Genomic DNA, 23075 nt, shown 5'->3' on the forward strand with positions numbered 1-23075 from the left:
AGATTAATGTCAAAATTCAACATGATTGTCTACTAACATTGACATTTACAGCTGCATCACTAATACTTTATTTTGAAATGGCTAACAAAAATAATTCCACAGACTACGTGCCAGTGACAATATCTATGTATTCTATGCCACTCAGTGGAGGGGACCTTTAGTTGCATTCACCTCACTGGTAATGCACCTTCATAGTAGTAATAAAACTCAGCCTTTGGACTGCAGCACCAAAGTTGCGGATATGCAATTTACCATTTTTTTTAAACTATGAAAGAGAGGGTTATGTCTATATATTTAGTTCAAATAAAAGCATTCAGCCAGAAAATCAGGTACTTCAGACCAAATGTGAGAATGAATCACTAAAAAGATCTACAAGCACAAATTCCAAATGCTACTATTTCCAAATAAGAAAAATGTCAAAGCAAAGAGCAAGAAATCTTGAAAGATGTACCTTTGCAAGAAAGAAATCTCCTAGACCAATTTTTCAAAAGGGCCCCAAACCTACACCTGCAAATTGAATACAAAACTCCATGTAACTACCTGATCTGTATGTATCTGTTCGGTATTTGCAGGCTCACATATAGAAGGTAATTTAAAAATTTGGTCTTTGGTATCTGAATTTGTTCCACAAAGAACACTGTGCAGGGAGGGCATGGCCATTAAATGCAGGACTCATGCTGAACAACAACATACTGACCTAAACCGTCTTGCAACTACAATCAGGGGCCAAATATAAAAAAAAGTTGGCAGAGAAAGTGGTAAGTTATACCTCCTTGCACCAATTATACCCCTTTGTGCCTCATGGGTAATTTACCCGTGTGGAGTGCAGGCACTGTTTATACTATTGCCTTTGTAGGGTTTCTGCATGGGGCAGCTTTAATTTCCATCACCACTCCATCAATGCAAAGCTGATTGGAGGCGCAGAATCAGAGCACACACTGGCTGCCCTGACCAGGCTCCCTTTCTAGCCAGTTCTGGCCACTTTTTCAGTTGTCCTATACTCAGAGTAACTGAAGTTACAGTTACTTTGAGCAACTGCAATCTCACCTAATACAAATTTTGAACTCCTCAGGAACTCCACCAGAGGTGCGACCTGATGCCTTCTATGGCTCTGATGATGTTAAAAGTAGGGCTGTCAAGCGATTAAAAAAATTACTCGCAATTAATCGTGCTCCAGCCCTGGGAGGCATGGGGAGGGCGTTTCAGGTGAGCCCTGCAAGGCAAGGGGCCGCTCCAGCAAGCCCCTGACCGTCCAGTTTTTACTTTAAAAACGCAGGGATGAGAACTACCTTACTTTCTAAGCCGCCTCTTCCCGCCCTCTGGTGGCAGCTTGTGTTAATGCACCTGACCAGACAGGTTCGTCGGAGCAGCTCATGCTGCCTTCCCACCCAGAGGGTCTGAGATTAACATGCATTGAAAAAATTAACGCATTAATTGCGCTGTGCATTAATGGCAGTTAATTTACAGCTCTAGTTAAAAACTATACTATTTTTAAGTCAAAATCACATTTTAAACTAACAGTACTTTTCTGTTTTCTGAAACAAGTTTCATAGGCATCTAAAGCAGGTTTTTGCTCCAGTGGAGCAATATATTCTTCCTCCATGGCAATTAACACACATAGCAGAACAGCATAATTGCATTCACAGTATGCGAATGACACAAAATGTTCTATGTGGTGAAATAGTAACTGTGTTGGTTCTAGGATATCCGAGAGACAAGGTGAGTGAGGTAATATCTTTTATTGGATCAACTTCTGCTGGTGAGAGACACAAGCTTTTGAACAACACAGAGCTATCTTCAGACCTTCAGAAGAGCTCTTTGTGGATCAAAAGTTTGTCTTTCTCACCAGCAGAAGTTGGTCCAATAAAAGATATTACCTCACCCACCTTGCCTCTACAAAATGTTCTAGCCATTTGAAATGGCCTGTTGATCACAAGCTAGTTTAAGACAATGAAGGAGTTAGTTTAGAAAAGGAAGAAGAAAAATACATTGCTCATAGGTATTGTTAATACAGATATTGCACACTGCTCCTGAACTGAATCCCAGCATACAGCACTCTTTTATGGGAGCTCTCAGGTACAGTTGCTGGACTTGACAACTGGATTAATACATTTAATAAGAAAAGAAATCATGTAATAAATAAGTAATTTGAATGACAGTTCAAAGTCTACACCATTGTTTCCCATAACAACAATTGCAGTTACCATAATGATTGGTTTTGAATTTCAGTTTTAGATGGTTGAAATCAAAGAGAGGAAGACATAAAACTAGTGTTACGGAGCAAAATATTTAGACCACAGAGATAACATTAAAGGACAAGAGAGCCAGTAACGCTTCCCTCAAACACATTTTTGTTTGTGCTGGAAAACCAGGTTAACAGATAACCTGACAGGCTATTCTAAGGATGAATTATCCCAGACAATATTCTCCACAACGTCACACAAAGGAAAAAACATTGCCCTGGTCAATAATTGTGATCATTGTGCTGCCTTGATCTCCAAGTCACGTTTACTGTCACAAAAAAAGAGTTAGGATTCTTAAAAAGGAGGAGGATTTGCAGCATTTTATGTCATAAAGATAAATGACAGTAAAACAAATGCATGTTGCAAACCGGCTTTTTGTCTATAGCAGGCAAGCTAGATGTGCCATGTCATTGCATGCCAGTACTAGCTTGTGGCATCAAACAAAGTGGCATGCTGCAGCCAAAAAAACAGGTGTCTAAAAGACTGGGTAAAATTTTCAGAAGTGCCTATGGATCAGATTTTTAGAGATATTTAAGCACCTAAAGATGCAGACAAGTGCTTAGTGGGATTTTCAAAAGCAGCCAGGTAGATAACTCTCATTGGTTTCAATGGGAAATCATAAAAGTCAATGGCAGCTAGGTGCTAGGCACTTTGAAAGTCCCACCAGATGCTTATCTGTCAGTTTAGGTGCCTAAATACTTTTCAAAATCTGACCTGAGTGACCTAGAAGCTTAAGTCCCATTTTAAAAAATGTTTTCTACTGGGAGGACTTGCAGTGAGACTTTGCTCCAAAGCAAAGTCCTGGGCTTCCTGTGCAGCTCTTACCACAGCCTGGCTCTGGCTTCCAGCCTGGCCAGAGGGTAGGGCCTCAGGAAGAAGAGGAGGTGCCAGTGATGGACCACAGTTCTAGCACTGGTACCACCTACTCCTACTTCTATGCAGGTTCCGGTGCTCTTGGCTACTACCCATCACTCATTCCATGTAAAGGCTGTAATAACATGTTTATATTAGAACAGCTGGGCAAATTTTAAGCTTCTGCATGCATACCTTGATGCAAACAATTAATCCTGTGACAGATATGGCAATTTCCTGCAATGTTTTAGGGAAATCTTATTGTATTAAGCTTATGGATCATTGTGCACCAGGGATTGTATGTAATACCATGGGGGAGGCTGACCACTGCCTTCCAGAAACTAAGTACTGTGGAGGGTGATTAGGCAAATTCATTCCAGAGAAATACCAACACCCGGACAGGGGCATATAAAGTATTTCAAAAGTTGATTCTGCAGAGACCCATAAACAAAGAAGAGACTTTTGAATAAATAGCCTGAGTTCAGACTGACTCAGGCCTTTGTTCTGATCCAGCAAATGGACAGAACCTTCTACTCCAGGGGGTCCAATCCCTGGGAAAAACGGGAAGGACTTTGGCATACTACGGTCCCATAAAACAGATGGGTAACCTCTGGAAAGCTCTTAGCACACACACAAAAACTTTTATTCTTTTCTATATGTTTTTTCGATAACACTTTCACCTTAAGAATAAAAGTGCTTCCTTAAAAGGGGCTGTGTGGTAGCTTATAACTGCTGGCAATTATGCTAAAATGCAGATGTTGGCTTGTTTAGGCAGTCTGACTTGCTGGGGATATCACAATGCAGGCAGGAAACTGTGCAGCCTGGAAAAAAAACTGGTCAAGAGGGAGAGAAGCATGGGTCTCTGTCCAAGAGAGGTGACAGTCTGAGGAGCCTGGAGCCTAGAATGGGTGCCCATGCTGGACCATGGAGGGAGAATACAAGAGCAGTTGCCCTGAACTGCGACTGAGCCCACAAAGAGTGAAAGGCACCCATTCTGTGTGTGCAAACCGTTACTTGTATGCATATTTGGGTAGCTGGACATCTAGTTTGCTTTTGCATGCATGCACACACACTTTTCAGTAAGTTTTGTATATGCACTGATAAAGGTCATCTTAATATTCAGCTGAACGCATCTTGCTTTGTACAGATTGTGGAGAACAGATGGTTTCCCCTTTGTTTTTTTACTGTTGTCCTGTTACCAATGTGACTGACTTTTTGTAGAGTTTTTGGTGTGTGACTCGCAATACAGCTTTTTGCTGTTTGATAATTGCTGTTCTAATGCCACCCAATCTGGTTCTCTACTCCCAAAGAAAAGACACCTATTGAAAGTCAGACAAAATGAAACAAGTGATTATGTCTCACCCTGAGATGATAAAGCACAACTCCAGTACTGAGGATATCATCATTCACTGCCATTAAATGAGGTAAATTGGAATCTATTGTTACTCCAGCTTTTTCTTTGTTGATGTCCACACTGTATTCTTCCATTATGACTTTTCTGTCAGTCCACTTATCGCTCCAGTCTTTGGTTAGCTGTTCAATCTTAAGGAACGTCAGAAAAGGAAGTTAACACTAAAGATTTTATTTACATAGCAAGTTAGGTATATCTCAAAAATCATTTTTTTCCCAAAAGGACAGCTTCCTTTTTGCAGATGCAATTTACTCTTGCAAAATTTCTATCTTCCACTGAATTGTAGGTGAAAACCTGGATACTTCCAATTCTAGGTGAAAAGCACATAACTAGACATGCAATTAGAATTGCACCTGCAATGTATTTTAGGTGTGCAAAAATGCAGGTGCATGTTGCACCAATCCAAGGGGAAGCTGGGACTTAGCTCAGAGGTTCTCAAACTGTGGTCCGTGGACTACCAGTGGTCTGCAAGCTCCATTCAGGTAGTCCATGGATAGTTTCCTCTAAGGTGCGCACTTGGGCAGGCGCACACAAGAGAATGAAGGGCCACCCATCTAATTAGTGGAGCCACCTGGACCCTGGAGAAGACGCACATGTACGGTGAGGTGGCCGCCTTGGGAGGCATAGAGGGTAGGTGGAAATGGGGTGAGAATAGGAGGTGGGGAAGGGAATTTGGGATGTGCAGGGCTGCAGCGGCGAGAGAAAGAGGTGACTTTCCCCAACTCCAGGGCTGCTGGGGAAAGACGGCCCTCCTTCCAAGCTGAGACCCCCCTCCTTCCCAGCTCCAGGTTGGGGAAGGCCACAGCAGGGGAGAGAGGGTGTGACTCCCCTCCTTCCCAGCCCCCGACAACAAAATTCTCACTTTTCATTGTTTCTGTCTTCCTAACCACTTCAGAGAGAAGGGTAGAAAACTCTCCTTGAAGTCCACTTGGTACCTCAACTCATACATCTAATTTACCTGAGAAGCACATTGTTACTACAGTGATGGGTGCTACAGAAAACTCTAAAACGGCCAGATTACAGAGATATGAAAAATATACCATGTACTATTAAGGACATTTTAAATGCTTGTTGTGAATTGAATGCACTATACCTGCCATTCAGTAGAATGGAAGTTTTATGAAAGACTGTTGCTGAAAAATATGAACATTCCACCAGCAGGCATGCAAGCGTTAATATGGGAACATTTTCACTGTTGTTTAAAAAAATGTGTCAGTGTCCCTATCAAAGTGTGTGTGAGGGGAGACTAATAAAATATACCCACCTTCATTTCATTCTGAAGAACCAATTCTGTCAGATTTCCATCTCTGTCATCACTCCAAGAAGGGCTAGAATTCCTCTGTACAAACAAATATTACAGACATCTCTGTGTTTTCTTACTCACAACTCAGGCAGGCAAGTTTTGTCAAATACTCTGATTTCAGAGAAGTGAAGCAAGAGAAGTAAAGATAATCTAGGCAGACATTTGATTTTACCCTTCAAATTTACTCAGGAAATACCTTCTAGCCAGATACTGCTTGTATGATACTGTGAAAGAATAGTTTAATACTGCTTTTGCACTACCCTATCTCTGTGTGGGGAAGCTTAGGGCTAGTGTAGTCTTGGCCTCTACTTGCAAGAGGAGTAGAGACACAAACGTGCTAAAGCTCACAGCTGGTCCAAATAAAGCAGGAAATATGGAGGAAAACTAAGAATGCTAGCTGTATATTATGTCTCAGAGTTCACTCCCATTGTCTCTCAGGGAGTGCAGGCTACGTTCTAACCCTAAACTACTCAAGGCCTATTAGTCACTTCCTTAGAAAAGTACGATGACAAGTGTGGGGTGCTCTTTATTAATTATTAATATTGTACCTGATTTTGTTACTAGCTTGGTGCTCCTGTACTGTATAATGGAATGTATATTTCACCATAGGGGTCTGCCTGGGTAGCCAAGTCAGCCTATCCATCCTAGAGATAGAGAGGAGGCCCTTTCTAATAATTGCTTAACAGCTTACGCTTAAGGGTCATTAAGAAACAATACCAGAGAGTGTAGCCTTTTTGGCAGAGGTGCAGCTGGTGCAAAACCATGATAAAGACACTCAAAGAATTAATAGATTCATTCCCTCCCAGTCCCATTCAACAAATGTAAAGAAAGGTGTAATAGATAAAATTATGTTTATATAGCCAGCAAAAGCACTACTGAGGGTTCACGTAGATAAGAATTCATACATACCAGTTCAAAGCTCATCAGCATAGTTTTTAATCTATCTATTTCCTCTCGTAGTTCTCTAATCAGTTTTACATTTGCATCCTGAAACATTTAGAGATGATTATTAATCATACTTAAAAATAATAATCTAGTAAAAGAAGACAACGACTTTCCTTACAGATGGTTATTTCAAAACAACTCCTCAGAAAGGACATTAAAATAAAATTGAGATTTTCTATTGGGGGAGGGATATGCTGAATACATTTAAAACATATATAAAAATGAAATAAAATCAGAAGTCGGTGTCTCACCTCATTCACCCGGGGCTTGTTAATAATGTTTTTGGCATTTGAGGCATATCTCAAAGTACTCATGGTCTCATTGTAGCTGGAGCTAGCAGGAGAGATGGCTTTAAATGAAGAACAAAAACTGATTTAAAGAGATTACTGTTTTTATAAAGAGAGTAAATTTATTAAAAACTTAGAATATCTTTAGGGACTTATCTCAAGTTCACAGAGAATGACTTTCAAAATCCCTTAATTTATAAACACATCCTATAATAGTGCTGATCAAAGTCCCAATCTTAGAAAGATACATGTTCAAGCTTAAATTTAGTTCCACTGACCTCCTTCAATGAGATTACTCCCTGCGCATGAAATTAAGCGTGGGTGAAAATCTTTGCAGGATCAGGGCCCAAATGATGCAATGGACCTCACACCACAGTAGTGGCTTATTTTTCAGTACGCCATACCACATATAAAGCGAACAGAGAGCTGAACTCACTGGCGATCATGATGGTCTTGGAGTTGCCCCCTAGACTGTCCTTCAGAAGCCAGGTGAGGATGGAGTCACGGTACGGGATATAAGCCTGACGCCTAGTCCCGCTGACACTGCCTGGAGAGTGACTGCTCGCATGGTTGTCCCCTTCACTAGTTATGCTGTTTATGCTCTGGCAGCTGCTGAACATCTGAGAGTTTTGTGCTATAGGTAATACAATAGACATTTTCTTCAATGGGCTCAGATAGTAATTTCTTGTCTTCTGCATTTGGTGTGTCTTTACTACTCTCAATTCTGCATCCCAATTGGCTGAGATAATAAAAATATAATTAGTATTGTATTTTACACTATCCTGCTGGCTGTCCTCTGATATTAACGTATTTAAACCATTATCAATTGTATATTCGAAAACGCTTTTCTAGAAATCAGTTTACATATCACTACATTTTTTCTAATGATGGCTATTTTCATTCTATAATGTCAAATTAGTACATGAAGGGGCGACAGAGCTGTTCTCCTCAGCTCAGTATTCTGAATCTAACACAATTTTCAAATACAGCACACAATAAGGGGTCTTGTGGTACTGTGCATAACTATCTTCCAAAATTAAAAAAATATTATTTTTATTACACGTACCTAAGGTGGAGATGACAATTCCCAGAGTAACCAATGACTTGTTAATGTTGGCACCTTCTGTAATTCGATCTTTGCAATAACTGGGATCAGCTCTTTCACTAAGACATACATCAGGAAAAAATATACAAACTGCGTGACTATACTTAATATTTAACACATGCCACAATGGGCCTGAGCGAGAACATGTTCTCCTCAGGTACAAGAACGGAGGAATTAAAGCCTCAGAAGTAAACAGTATATGCTTTGAGCATTTTATAGAAAATACATTCCTCTTATGCTACTTCTTAAAGGGCAGCAATTCAAAGTTCCACTCTCACCACATCCACATGTACCCTTTTTAAATGCAGAGCTCAGCAGAGATAGAGACAGAACAATGGCGCTGCAAGTGGCTAGTGGTGGAGAAACATAGAACATACTTTCTTGTTCCCTCAGTGCATCCTGCAACCCTGTTTGGCACTGAGCCACTGAGGATAGCGACCTCGCCGGGGACCTCTTCTTTTTCTGAGTGTCCCTATGACGAAGTAGTGGCTTGCTTCCTGGAAGTTTTGGAAGACTGAGCACTCCCATTAACAGAGGTTTTGCTTGGGGAACCATCTGCTGGTGTTGATTTTGGTCCTTGAGAAGTACGCTGAAGGGACCTTTCTATTAAAATCATCTTGAGGCAGAGATCTCTGTCACGCTGTGCCCCGGCTTTCAGATTATTACAGCAGGCACACTTCTGAGGGATAGGAGTCTCCCCCAAACAACAGACACATGACGAGTGGCTGTCAGAGACTGGCACTGCCTCACAGCAAGAGTCACAGCATTTAAAGTCAGGCGAGCCAGACATCGCAGCTGATAGAAGTTTCGCAACCGGGAAAAGGGGGAGGAAGAGAACAATTAAAGAATTTTGGGGTGGGAGGGGAGAAAGAGTATCTATCTAAGAAAACGAGACTTACTAAGCTACAATTAATTTAGTTATTTCTATAGAGAATAAAACAAAGAGGCAGCACTGCCATGGAGCTCTGTCTGCAGCCGAGGACAGTTGAGGTCGTGCGTGTGCTACATGAGGTGCCAACAGCACTGCGAGACTACTACTGCGCACACATGCCCCGACTGAGCACTGCTACCAAAAATCTCCCATCTGCGGTGCAGACACACAGACACCTGACGTGAAGCACCCACAGGGGGACACACATCTTGAAGAACTCTCATTACTGCACAAGGTGAGTAACTTCCTCTTTTACTCCCTTCTGTGCTGTGTGGTAGTGGGGAGAATACTGGTCTTAGATCACCGTTATTGCATATGGTTTTGGTGAATGCATTGCTCGTAATGGATATCGGTCCAGTGAAACTCTACTCCCAAAACAAAATGATACATGACAGATTGATAACTTTAGCTCAATATCCTCCTTGTTTTCCTATACAGAAGTCATACTTCGCATTATTTTAATGCAGTTTTTTACACGTAATTTCCTTTTTTTAAATCATCAGTGTCATCAATTGTATGGAACACAGCAGTTAATATTTTAATAGAGCTTTTCCCCCTCAGTTCATTATTACCTGCCTGCAAGGTCCACCAGGTTGATCTTGCTTGCAATTTCAGAGGGGAGATTGTTCTCCAGTATAGCCTGAAGGAAAAATAAATCAAAAATTTTCAATTCAAACTTATGAAAATACAAGAGGCTACGGGTTCTATTGAAGAGTTGTATTTCTGGCACTTCTACTTATTATGTGACCTTGGGCCATACAGTACAGTCAAACATCAACCCAGTAGTTCTCTTAACTTACATGCAAAGCCCACTCTTATGATCATTTTCTCTTGAGCAAATGTCACTCACTCATGACTGTATGAAAAGATTTTCTTCTAGACCTGACAAAATCACTATTACTGTATTCCAAGGTTCTTTTGTGCAACTACTGAAAAATATCTTGAGTGTTCTAAAATTACAGGATGTTAGAAGAGTGAGATGGAAAAGATCTATTGGATCATTGGAGACCATCTTCCTGACAGTATAGGATACATTCCCCCAGAAAAAGGATGTATTATATCAGATACAGCACACTATGCACCAAGGTGCTTAGGAGGTGAATACAGAAATCCCAGAAAGATCATAATGCAGAGGAGGCATTAAAATGCTACTCTTTATATTAAGATCCTAATCAGTAAGTAGTAACTACAGAGTACAAAAGGTAGTGAAACTGCCAACATTACCACACAGGAATTTTCACAACATTGTTGGAGTGGTATTGCAATATAAAGATCAGTTTTCAATTTATTTATTTTTTCCTTTCACGAGGAGCCTTTGGCTTCACTCCTAACCATAAGATAGCACAAGGAAACAAGATAACTTCAACAAGTACAAAGCCTTCAAGCTGATGTAAGAAGTGAAACAAAATTTGCAGTATGATCCAAAGGAATTAAGTAGCATAATTTCTACCAAGGTTACTGAAAGCAGAACAAACTCCGTACAGTATGCTAAACAACGTTCTTTGGGAGAGGGAAAAAAAGCAGATTGGAATTTTTAGCTAACCTGAGTGTACTGAATGGTGAAGATGGCATGGGATCTGCTGCTGGCATCATGAACATGCGTAGCTGCTGTGATTCTACATAAAGAAGTGCACAAAAAACGTTCAGTTGGGACAGTTCATGTTTCTGAAGTACAAATACAAGATTCAAATGATTAATGAAGGCTAAGACTAAAGAATTGTAGCTTTAAATACAGTGGCCAGATTCTTAGATCTGGCCAAACTGTGCCCAGTACAGCACCTGAGAAGGTGGAGGGCAAAAGTGAATTAAATCCACCTTTGCATTTTGATCCAGGGGGCAGTTGAGGGACATAAATTAGAATAGCCTTCAGGTACATCTTTATGGTGTTAAATAAGAGCAGATTACAGCTTGAAAGTATAAAGCAAGGTTACTCCCCTGTACTGTAACTGGAGTTCTTCAAGATGTGTAATCCCTATGTATATTCCAGTGTGAGGTATGCATGTGCTACAGGTGCTTGAGACTGGAAGATTCTTGCTAGCAGTATCCATTGGTCCACACCTGCACCCTGCTCCTTCTCCTGGGCATATGGGGAGGTGCAGACCAATCGCCTCTCCAGTTACCTTTCTACCACAAATAGCCATAACACAGGCTCTGCGGCAGAGGAGGAGGCAGCCAGATAGTGGAATACAGATAGAGACCACACATATCAAAGAGCTCCAGTTACTGCACAAGGTAAATAATCTTCCTTTCTTCTTTAAGCGATGGTCCCTATCTGTATTCCACTGTGGGTGATTCACGAGCAATATTCGTTGAGAAGGAGGGTGTAAGGAACTGTGCTGGATCAATGATCGGAGGACTGCTCTTCTGAAGAATGCATCAGCTGTAGAAGCTTGAACCAGGACATTAAGTCTTGCAAAAGTGTGAACAGAGCCCTATGATGCTGCCTTACAGATTTTCAGGAGAGACACATCTTGAAGTGAGACTATTGCTGCAGCCTGAGGTCTAGTTGAGTGGACCCTGAAACCTTGTGGGGGAGGGGTCATTGATAACTCATAACAAAGCAACGTGCACCCTGAAATCCATTTGGAAAAGTCCCTGAGAAGAGAGCTCTTCCCCTCTCATACGTTCCACAAAAGATTCAAATAGTCTAGGTGGTTTCCTAAAGGATTCTGTCCTTTGCAGGTGGAATGTCTGGGCATGACAGATATCCAGACAGTGAAGTTTCCTAATCTCAGTGGTGGCACATAACTTCAGGAAGAACACAGGTAAGTGAGTAGTCTGTGATGAAATTCCAAGATTACTCTGGGGGGTGAATTTTGGGTATAATTTCAGGGAAACTTTGTCTCTATGGAAGATAGTGCAAGGAGGATCAGCCAAAAGGCCCCTGGTTCACCTCCTTTTCTGGCTAAAATGATGACAACTAGAAAGGCAACATTCATAGCCTCATTTGCCTTAGCCCACTTAGCGAAGTGATCAAATAGAGCCTTCATTATAATATTACATTAGTTACATTTACTTAATGATATATTAATATTTTTGTAGCTTATTTAGCTGTTTTATTAATGAAAAGGGAAATGGTTTTTTATTTATTATTTAATATTTATAATTAATTTTTTTTAATGTTTAAACTTTGTAAAAGCACTGAGACACTCAAAAGGTTAACTAACAAAGTTAAGACTGACAAGATGGGTGAGGTAAAAATCTTTTATTGGACCAGATTTGTTGGAGAGAGACAAGTTTTTGAACCACTGAGAGCTCTTCTTCAGACCTTCAAAAGCCAGACATTCAGATACTCAAAAGCTTGTCTCTATCACCAACAGAAGTTGATCCAATAAAAGATATTATTACCTCATTCACCTTGTCTCTCTAATGTCCTCGGGCCAACATAGCTACAACTACACTGCTGTAGACGATGCCACAAGACGATGTCTGCTGCCCAAAAAGTATGTGTGTTAGCTTTGCAGTTTTGAATTGAAGATTTAGATGGATTTTTAGTGGATTTTTTTAAACGCTAATTTATTTTATCCATACATTTTCTTATTGTTTTTAATTTTGTGGGTTTTTTGTTATGTTGTAAATAGTTTATTACGAGAGACTAAAATATTTTAAAGTTGCTTGGCTTAGCTTTGCTTTCTGAGCTTTTGAATGTTTTTTAATCGGTTTTATACTTTTGGAAGATTTTTTTTTAAATTGCAAGTTATGAGCAGCTGATGTATTTAAGTTGCTCACATTTTTAAACTGCAATATTTATTTCTATATGAAAGCTTGAAGAAGTGTTTTTGTTTTTTGGTGTATTTTTTTTTAAACAGGTGAGAACTTTTTTGACCTGAGCTTTGGCAGTTGCCATATTTTAGCAAAAGACTGTTACTTACCTCTCTGAACTGTTGTTCTTTGAGATGTGTTGTTCACATCCATTACAATTAGGTGTGCACATGCCACGTGCACAGACATCAGAAACTTTTCCCTTGGCAGCTCCCATCGGGATGGCAGGGGAGCCCCCTAGAGTGGCACCCTCATGGCAGTGTATATATTACCCTGCTGGCCCGTCCCCACTTCGGTTCCTTCTTGCCGTTGACTCCGACAGAGGGGAAGGGGGGTGGGTATTGTAATGGACGTGAACAACACATCTCAAAGAACAGTTACAAGAGGTAAGTAACGGTTCTTCCTTCTTTGAGTGATTGTTCACGTCCATTTCAATTAGGTGACTTCCAAGCTTACCATTGGAGGAGGGTAGGAGTCATGGAACAATTAATTGAAGAACAGCTCTGCCGACCGCTGCATCATTTCTGGCCTGTTGGTTAACAGCATAGTGGGCTGTAAATGTGTGCACTGAAGACCTGCTGGCTGCTTTACAGATCTCCTGGATAGGGACCTGAACCAGAAAGACCGCTGAAGATCATAGATCACAGATTATCAGTGTTGGAAGGGACCTCAGGAGATCATCTAGCCCAACCCCCTGCTCAAAGCAGGGCCAATCCCCAAATGGCCCCCTCGGATCGAGCTCACAACCCTGGGTTTAGCAGGCCAATGCTCAATGCAAGTGTTCTGGTTGAATGGGCCATAATCGCTGGAGCTGGGACCTTGGCCAGCTTGTGGCAGGTACGAATGCAGTCTGTGGTCCAGGACAATATACCTTGCACAGAGAGAGGAAGGCCCTTCATTCTCTCAGCTATGACGATGAAAAATTTGGTCGACTTGCAGAAAGATTTCGTGCATTCTATGTAGAACGCCAAGGCTCTCCGGACACCCAGCATGTGTACACTGCGGTGTCTCGGGCTTGTGTGGGGTTTTGGAAAGAATACCAGTAAGCAAATGTCCTGACCCATGTGGAATTGGGAGACCACCTTGGGGAGAAATTTAGGCTGTGGTCTAAGCTGCACCTTGTCCTTACGAAATACCATGTAAGGTGGTTCGGAGGTGAGGGCTCTCAGCTCGGACACCCTCCTTGCTGATGTAATGGCACCATGAACGCCACCTTCCAAGAAAGGTAGAGGAGGAACAAGTGGCCAGGGGCTCAAACGGTGGGCTCATGAGTTTGAAGAGGACCAAGTTCAGGTTCCAGGTTGGGACTGGCGGGTAAGAATATGGGAACACCCTCTCCAGCCCTTTGAGGGATCGCCCCATGATGGGATTAGAAAACACTGAGCGCCCAGACTCCCCTGAATGGAAAGCTGAAATGGCTGCCAGGTGTACTCTGATGGAGGAAAGGGATAGATCCTGATGCTTAAGGTGTAGGAGTTAGTCTAACATAACTGGGATGGGACCCTGGAGTAGTTGAAGGCGCTTGGATTCACACCAAACAGGAAAACGTTTTCCATTTTGCCAGGTAGGTAGCCCAAGTGGAAGGTTTCCTACTGCCGAGGAGAATGTCTCATCGACTGAGATCACTGGCTCTCCATGGGATTTAGCCATGGAGTTTCCACACCATGAGATGCAGAGAGATTGCAGGCTCGGGTGATGGAGGCGCCTTTGGTCCTGCGTGATCAGATCCAGATGGAGGGGCAGGGCAATTGGGGCATCTACAGATAGCTCTAGGAGGGTTATGTACCAATGCTGTCAGGGCCAAGATGAAGAGATCGTGATTACTGTCACCTTGTCTCTGCGAATTTTGAGGAGGACCCGGTGGACGAACGGGATAGGAGGGAAGGCATACTTCAGACCCTTGTCCCATGGTATTAAGAATGCATCAGCAATGGAGCCTGGACTGTGGTTTTGGAATGAGCAGAACTGAGGGCACTGTCTGTTGCTCTTGATGACAAAGAGTAAAACCCCTTTCCCCTTAGCTCCTGTGGAACCTCCTCCACCGCACCTTTCTCAAGGTGCGAACGAACGTCTTGCATAAGGAGTTGCTCGTGAGAGGGGTCCCTGAAGAGGGATGGGGAAGGTGGAGGGGAGGGAGGGAAGGAGGAGAACTGGAAAAACTATCCCACCTCATAGACTTTAGGGTCAGAAGGGACCAATGTGATCATCTAGTCTGACCTCCTGCACAAAGCAGGCCACAGAACTCTACCCATCCACTTCTATAACAAACCCCTAACCTATGTCCAAGTTATTGAAGTCTTCAAATTGTGGTTTGAAGACCTCAAGCTGCAGAGAATCCACCAGCAAGTGACCCATGCCCCACGCTGCAGAGGAAGGTGAAAAACCTCCAGGGCCTCTGCCACCTTTACTGTGCATAGGACCCAGCGGTCCAATGTTATATAGGATCTCACACGGCAGAAGTGAGATAGCCACTTTAAAAACCATGGGGATGGATCCGGGAACTGGGTTGGTACGCATTCCTCAGGTGTGCCTTCAAACTCCTTGCTTGTTTCCAGGCTGGGGTTTATCCTGGCCTTGTTAGGCGCATTTTTCTGTTTACATCTGTTATTTCTGCCCCGCCTAAGACATGGCTCCTGCCTGAGGCGGGGCTGATACTGCCTCTGCTGCGGAGGCTGAGGCCTGAAGGGCTTTCTCTGGGTTGCCGGCATATGCATCCCTAGTGACTTCAGGGTGGCCCATGAATCCTTAAGGCTATGCAGCCTGGAGTCTGTTTTCTCCAAGAAAAGGCCTGAGCCCTCAAAGGAAAAGTGTTGGAGGGTATTCTGGACCTCTGGAGGGAGGCCCAGTGCCTGGAGCCACGCTGAGCATTGCATGACTACCCCCGAGGCAATGGTTCTGGCCACAGAGTCAGCTGAATCGAGGGAGGCTTGTAGCTAAGTCTTAGCCACCGCCTTTCCTTCCTCAATTAAAGTCGCAAACTTAGAGTGAGAGTCCTGGGGCTGGCGATCCTTAAACTTGGACACGGCCATCCAAGAGTTGAAGTTATGTCTATTAAAGGATCACTTCCTGGTTGGCTATGCGTAGCTGGAGGCCTCCAGAGGAGTAGACCTTCCTACCAAAGAGGTCTGAATGCTTAGCCTCCTTGGCCGTTGGGGCTGAGGCTTGTTGGCCCTCTCGTTCCTTTTCATTGACTGCTGAAACAACTAGGGGACAGGGATTCAGATGTCAGAACAAGAACTCGTGGCCCTGGGAAGGAGCAAAGTATTTCCCTTCTACCTCCCTGGCCGTTGGCATGATAGAGGCTGGGGTCTTCCATACAGTGTTGTAATTCGTCTGTATGGTCTTTAAGAGAGGGAGCGTGACCCTGGAGGGACCTTCGGGCATCAGGATGTCCACCATCGGATCCTTGTGCTCAACCATTTCTTCCGCCTGGAGGCCCATGTTGAGGGTGATCCTGTGGAGTAGCTCCTGATGAGCCCTGTGGTCAACTGGTGGCGGTCCTAAAACTGATCTGCCTGCCAGTCTCATCTGGGGAAAAGGAGGAAGTGAGGTGCTGTAGGTTGCCCTCATCTAGAGCCTCCTGTGTGTCCCCATATGCCTGGGTCACCTCTTGGGGTGTCGCAGTGCTTGGCACCGCCTCAGGTATTGGGCCTGAGAGCACCAGTTGCTCTTGGTGGTCCGGGGCGGCCTAGAGAAAGTAGCCACCCTTGTCCTTGATGCGTGCCTGTGTGGCGATCTGGAATGGTGTTGCATAGATTGCCTGTACCTAGAAGCTCTGGAGGACATGATCTGTTGCTGGTGGTAGGCCCATGGGGTCCAGAAGACACACTGGCCTGGAGGAGGCCATTGTGGCTGCCATGCTGGTTGGGATTCTCTGCTGGCTACGGTTCGATGTCTGCTGTAGCTAGACTGACTTGAGTCAGCCTTGGAGCCAGAGGATGCCAACAGAGAGGACCAGGGCAGTGCTGAGCGTAGAGCGGCCACAGGGTGCTGGGGAGTGGTGCCTGGCTGGCTGGGACCGTGAACAGTACCAGGAATCTCGGGACCAGGACCGGTGTCTCACACTCAGTGCTGGTGACGTTTTTGGTGCCGTACTCTGGTGCTGGGCGACCAATGGTGTCATGGATTGGCGAGCAGTTGCTGTGGGTGCCACTGGTGGGTTCACCTCCAGAGCCATAACCTTACACTGGGTCACGGGTTCCAGGGAATATCTGAACACTGAGCTCTAATGGGAGCAGTGCCAAGATGGTGACCTCGAGCAGCGCACTATTGCCGGCTTCCCTCTGGATGGCACCCTTTTGGGTGGTGCTGGAGGCTTCTCCCTGCATGGGAGGGGGTTTGGCGCTAACAACTCAATGAGGTCTTTTGCTGCCTCGAAAGTGTCAGGCATGGAGGGGTGTTCAAGGACCTCCTCCAGACACTTGTCGGCACTGAATCCACTGGGTACCGGACTCAACAGAGCCTGTGGCACTGGAGTCGATGGTGCCAGTTCTTGGCTCGGGTCTGCAATCTGTCTTTACATGCTGGGGACTTGAGCGGCTTAGTAGCTCTTCGGAGAAAGCGCCCTCTTTCCCCTTTCTTGTGACACTTGGTGCCAGAGAGGCCAACCGGCGCCGAGGTTGGTCATCCCATCTTGGTGCCAGTGATTGTGGTACCTGGGTGGTGCCGGGTCGTGCACAGATGCTGGGGCACTTCGCTCCGAGAAAGCCGGTGCTGTTGCCAGTCGGTCAAGTGCCGGTGGTTGCAATGCGGCCTCCATGAGCAACTGCTTAAGGCGAAAGTCTCTTTCTTTCTTAGTGCGTGGCTTGAAGGTCTTGCACATTTTGCAGCGCTCTGCCTGATGAGATTCTCCCAGACACCAGAGACAGGAGTCATGGGGGTTGCTGTTAGGCACAGGCTTGCGGCATGTGGCACAAGCTTTGAAACCCTGTGCTTGCGGCATGCCCCACAGCCCAAGGCTAGTGCTGGAACTAGCTTCTAGATACCTGAATACAATAGTATTTAACTAACTGATAATTATCTAAGAACAACTCTAACTAGAAGACTGAAAGGCTAAGGGATCACTCGCAAGCAAGAGAGAGAGAGAACGTTCCAACGCTGCCACAGACAGCAAGAAGGAACTCAAGAGGGGTTGGGCCGGCAGGGTAATATATACATCGCCATAAGGGTGCCACTCTAGGGGGCTCCCCTGCTGTCCCTACGGGAGCTGCTAAGGGAAAAGTTTACGATGTGTGTGCATGTGGCACAACATACCCAACTGAAATAGACGTGAACAATCACTCAAAGAAGAACATTATGTTTTACTGCTGATTATTTTATAAAATTGCATTTTAGATATTTAGGACTTTAGAATAAGCTTATTGTTACATTTAATTTTTTTGACAGGCAATTTTAGCTGTTTTATTTTTTAAATTTAGCAGTAAATTCTCTTTTTTGCATTCAAGTTACATTTTTATTAGCACAATTAAATATATTTATTAGTACAATGTTTTATTTGTGTTTCTGCAATGGTGAGACTATGCTCTGATTGCATTGATAAATACATACAATGGAATTTCATTGAAGACTTATTTGGGAAATTCCCTTTTGATCATGAAATGATATCTAATGCTTACTACAAGTCTTGAGCGGCAAAATTAAATTCCACTGCACATTCTTTGGCTCAGTAATATCCTTTTTTAATTTTTTATTTACAGTGCTTAAAGTGTGTGCAATGTCCTTGATGTTTTAGCCCAGTGTTTCTCAAATGCAGCCACCAGTGGCTGGATCCACGCCCAATTAACTTTAATGAACCACTGACTTTAGTAAGTTGAAGTAGGAATATTAACCAAGCCTCACTTTATCCCCTGCACCCCACCCAATAAATAAATAAAAATCCTGTGCAAAAACAACAAAAAAAAACGCACTTAGCTTTGTTTTATTTATGCACTATGGGTGAAAAACAGCTGCATGCAAAGAACCCTAGCCTAGACACCAATTAAATCCCAATTAAACCCTCAAAATACAGTTTATGTGGTGTATAGGCTAGCTGTGGTCTCTGCACAGAGGTGAAATTCACCCTACGGTTATGGAAACATTTCAGCAAGAAATTGTGGGTAGATTTTTATACACCTAGGATTTTTGCAGACACAATTCTGTGCACCTACAGTTTTGCTTGAAAATGTTGCTATGACTATTTTTTTGCATGCAAAAGTTCCAGTGTTTTCTCCCAAATCAGGTAATTACACCTAGCTGCTTGATTTGTGTACAAACACTGCATCATAATTTTAGAGGCTAGTTTAAGGACCCTTGAAAATGTGTCCCTTTATATTAAAGACATTAACCCAACATAATTTTAAGTTTCTGCTATTTTTATTAGGTGTTTCCCATAGGAAAGGATGGCACCAATGGCTTCTGGCCTGTTTTTACAATAGTTCTACCCTGGAGTCAGCCTGAACCACATGATAAACATACATCAAACAGTTTGTAGTAAATCACAAATGTGTTTTGATTTCAGTAGTCACAAACTAAGCTATGCTGAAATTGAATTGAAAACTATACCATCTGAAGAATGGAGTATATGCAGCATACAGATTTACTTGGTTAGAGCAAAACATCTCCCTGTGGTTCACTTTTGATCCTATATCAAAGTAATATTATGCATATACTATGTGTAAGTCAGGATACAATCAGTTTTGTAGTAATATCTATGCAAATAATCTTTTAATGAGCCCTTGTAACAACCATTTAAGAGCTAAGTTATTATATATAGTTTTTTTCAGAGAGTAGTTTGGAAGCCTGATGTCATCACATAGATCATTCTTCATTTCTGTTTAAAGTTAAATGACAAACATGTAACATTGTCAGAAAAATCAGTATTTGTGCTGTCAAAACTGGGAAAAACAGCAGATACAGAAAAAAGGTTGATTAAAAAAAAATACCTGTTGGCTATTCCTTCTTCTAGAAGTCCTATGGCTTGTTTGTAGTCTGTAACTAAATGCTGAGACAATCCTGTCAGAGGTTTAAAAAGTGAAAGAGAGACCATTAAAAAACCAGGTTTTACTCAGGAAATATTGTTTCACTCTAGTCTCTTGGTTCATCTATGCAATAGGGTTACTACTACAACTGGAGAGTACAAACATTCTGTCTGAGACTTAGACTTGGTCTACACACACATTTTGTATCAGTATAACTACTTTGATTAGCAGTGAGGTTTTTGTTTTGTTTTGTTTTGTTTTGAAACCAAACTAATTATACGGGTACAACCCCTAGTGTGGATGCAGTAATATTGGTATAAAAATGTCCTATACCAGTCTAGTTTATTCCTCTTCCCATATGTGAATAATTTAGAGTGGCATAAACATTTTTATACCAATATAACTGCATCCCCAAGAGGTTGATTTTTTGTCACTTTAACTATACAATCATAGTTAAAGTGATACAATTTTTGTGTGTAGACAATCCTTCAGCCATTGATTCTGCAGATGTAAAGTATAAGGTTCAGTCCAAATGAATCAGAGAATGAGGAAGTCCTCTGTCTGGAGTCTGTGATGCACACTTCATGAGCTAAATACCATACTGTGAACCTGTGACATTTATCTGTAAACTAAACCCTGTATAAAATTCTGTGCCCTACTCCACACCAAAGTGCATCCTGATTAGATCCTAGAAAGAATCAAGCATTAATGTAGCTGCCCTGAGGAAACAAAACAAAACAAAAGGGATGAAAGGGGGAGGAGTCCACTAGCCAGGAATGAAAGAGATCCTGCATTGCAGAAACAACTGGAGCAAATGAGTAGCAGTGACTAATGTGGCCCCCACTAGAGGGCAGTATGTGCTATGGTGTAACTTCATTACTAGCATCTTATAAAATGTAAATTTGTAGCAGACACACTCAGGGCTTGTCTACACTGGCAATTTACAGCGCTGCAACTTTCTGGCTCAAGGGTGTAAAAAAAAAAAACACACACACACCCCCAGTGGAGCAAGTTTCCATCCTGTAAAGTGCCAGTGTAGACAATGCATCAGTGCTGGGAGCACGCTGGGAGCTACACCCATCTCGTGGAGGTGGAGGTACTTTAGAGCACTGGGAGAGCTCTCCCAGTGTTGCACCGTGACCACACAAGGCATGTTAAAGCGCTGCCACGGCAGTGCTTTAGCATTGCCAGTGTATACTAGCCCTTAGTTGGCTTCAATGGACTTACTCCTTGGATGAAATTGACTTCACGTTTACTCTCTTACTTTTGGCAGTTCTAGTATCATGGGTGGCAACTGTACAAGGCGCTATAGAAAATACTCTTTTCTTAAACTGTTTCTCATGGGGTAGAATGAAGTGCTCCTCATAGTTTTTTTGTATTTCACTAGTATTTCACAAGAAACATGTTTTCTTTTTAATATGTGCCATAGGAGTGTGTATGGGGGAGGGAGGGGAAAGAGAGGGAGAGGAAGTGAGGAAAAGGTATACTTTGTTACCAGAAAATAATTTATGGTAAGAATATCGTTTCTTAAGACTAATTTAAATATGCTAGCAAATTTACAGATACACACCTGTTGGCACCATGAAAAACAAACAGTATATAGTTCCATTGGAACATCTTATCTCCAGGAAACAAAGACTTTCAGTGATAGGTATCAACACCTAATTCCACACGTTCTAAAGAGACACCCTTCTAAAAGGTCTAATTTTTCTAATTAAAATGATTTTCCTATCAACTATCAAGTTAATATCAATTGCTTACCCTAGTCAATAATTTAAAAGCTCAGCAAGACTCAAAGGGTTATTTCAGAGATAGTGGGACAGAGTCTGTCCTTAGATACTAGTAGATAAACAGACTGTGAATGAGGTCAGAATTTAGCCCAAAGATAGGTGATTTGTTTTAGCCCTTTAAAACCTGACCCAAAGAAAACAAAGTCTCACACCACCATCACATTCACCCAAACTAAAAGAATCTCAGGGTACGTCTACACTACAGCATAATTTCGAATTAACTTAAACCGGTTTTATAAAACCGATATTATAAAGTCGATTTTATGCATCCACACTAAGCACATTAATTCGGCGGTGTGTGTCCATGGTCCTAGGCTACCACCGATTTCCGGAGCGTTGCACTGTGGGTAGCTATCCCATAGCTATCCCATAGTTCCCACAGTCTTCCCTGACCCTTGGAATTCTGGGTTACTACCCCAGTGCCTGATGGGGCAAAAATCATTGTCGCGGGTGGTTCTGGGTACAGCCTCACCCCTCCCTTCCTGAAAGCAGCAGACAGCCATTTTGCGCCCTTTTTACTGGGTGAACTGAGCAAACACCATAGCACAGCAAGCAGGGACCCTGCTCAGCTCAGTAGTGCGATCGTGGATGTTGTAAACACCTCACGCATTCTCATGCTGTCTATGGTGAACCATGAACTGCAAACGCAGGAGAGGAGGCGGCAGCTACGGCAGTGCGGCGACGAGAGTGATGAGGACCTGGACACTGATTTCTCCCTAACCACGGGCCCCCGCACTTTGGAGCTCCTGATGGTAATGGGGGAGGTTCTATCCATTGAACGCTGATTTTGGGACTGGGAAACAAGCACAGATTGGTGGGACCGCATAGTTTTGCAGGTGTGGGACGATTCGCAGTGGCTGCGGAACTTTCGCATGCGTAAGAGCACTTTCTTTGAACTTCGTGACTTGCTTTCCCCTGCCCTGAAACGCCATAATACCAGGATGAGAGCAGCCCTCACAGTGGAGGAGCGAGTGGCAATAGCCCTCTGGAAGCTTGCAATGCCAGACAGCTACCAGTCAGTCGGGAATCAATTTGGAGTGGGAAAATCTACTGTGGGGGCTGCTGTGTTGCAAGTAGCCAAAGCAATCATTCAGCTGCTGCTACGAAAGGTTGTGACTCTGGGAAACGTGCAGGTCATAGTGGATGGCTTTGCTGCAATGGGATTCCCTAACTGTGGGGGGGGCGACAGATGGAACCCATATCCCTATCTTGGCACCGGAGCACCAGGGCACCCAGTACATAAACCACAAGGGTTACTTTTCAATGGTGCTGCAAGCACTGCTGGATCACAAGGGGCGTTTCACCAACATCCACGTGGGATGGCCAGGAAGGGTTCATGACACTCGCGTCTTCAGAAGCACTGCTCTGTTTAAACGGCTGCAGCAAGGGACTTACTTCCCGGACCAGAAAACAACAGTTGGGGATGTTGAAATGCCTGTAGTTATCCTGGGGGACCCAGCCTACCCCTTGATGCCATGGCTCATGAAACC

At 43.2% G+C, this 23075-nt stretch overlaps 1 protein-coding gene across 7 annotated transcripts in view; it reads right to left on the reverse strand.

Moving 5' to 3' along the window:
* Positions 1–23075, reverse strand: part of STARD9 (StAR related lipid transfer domain containing 9) — a 321608-nt gene that overhangs the window by 216915 nt on the left and 81618 nt on the right. For 6 of the 7 annotated variants that reach the window (XR_007774876.1, XR_007774877.1, XM_050956627.1 and 3 more), the window contains exons 8-16: positions 19760–19829; positions 10621–10693; positions 9650–9717; positions 8108–8205; positions 7478–7675; positions 7006–7103; positions 6719–6796; positions 5771–5845; positions 4458–4637 (exon numbers count right to left, since the gene is read on the reverse strand). Coding sequence is in view for 5 of the 7 variants with exons in the window: in XM_050956627.1 (XP_050812584.1) it covers positions 4458–4637; positions 5771–5845; positions 6719–6796; positions 7006–7103; positions 7478–7675; positions 8108–8205; positions 9650–9717; positions 10621–10693; positions 19760–19829 (938 nt within the window). In the remaining 2 variants the exon portion in view is untranslated. Of the gene's footprint in view, positions 1–4457; positions 4638–5770; positions 5846–6718; positions 6797–7005; positions 7104–7477; positions 7676–8107; positions 8206–9649; positions 9718–10620; positions 10694–19759; positions 19830–21365; positions 21418–23075 lie in introns of all 7 variants that reach the window. The other variant, XM_050956631.1, reaches the window with a different exon arrangement.

Source organism: Gopherus flavomarginatus, chromosome 5 (genome assembly GCF_025201925.1).
Source record: "Gopherus flavomarginatus isolate rGopFla2 chromosome 5, rGopFla2.mat.asm, whole genome shotgun sequence".
NCBI classification, from domain to species: Eukaryota; Metazoa; Chordata; order Testudines; family Testudinidae; genus Gopherus; species Gopherus flavomarginatus.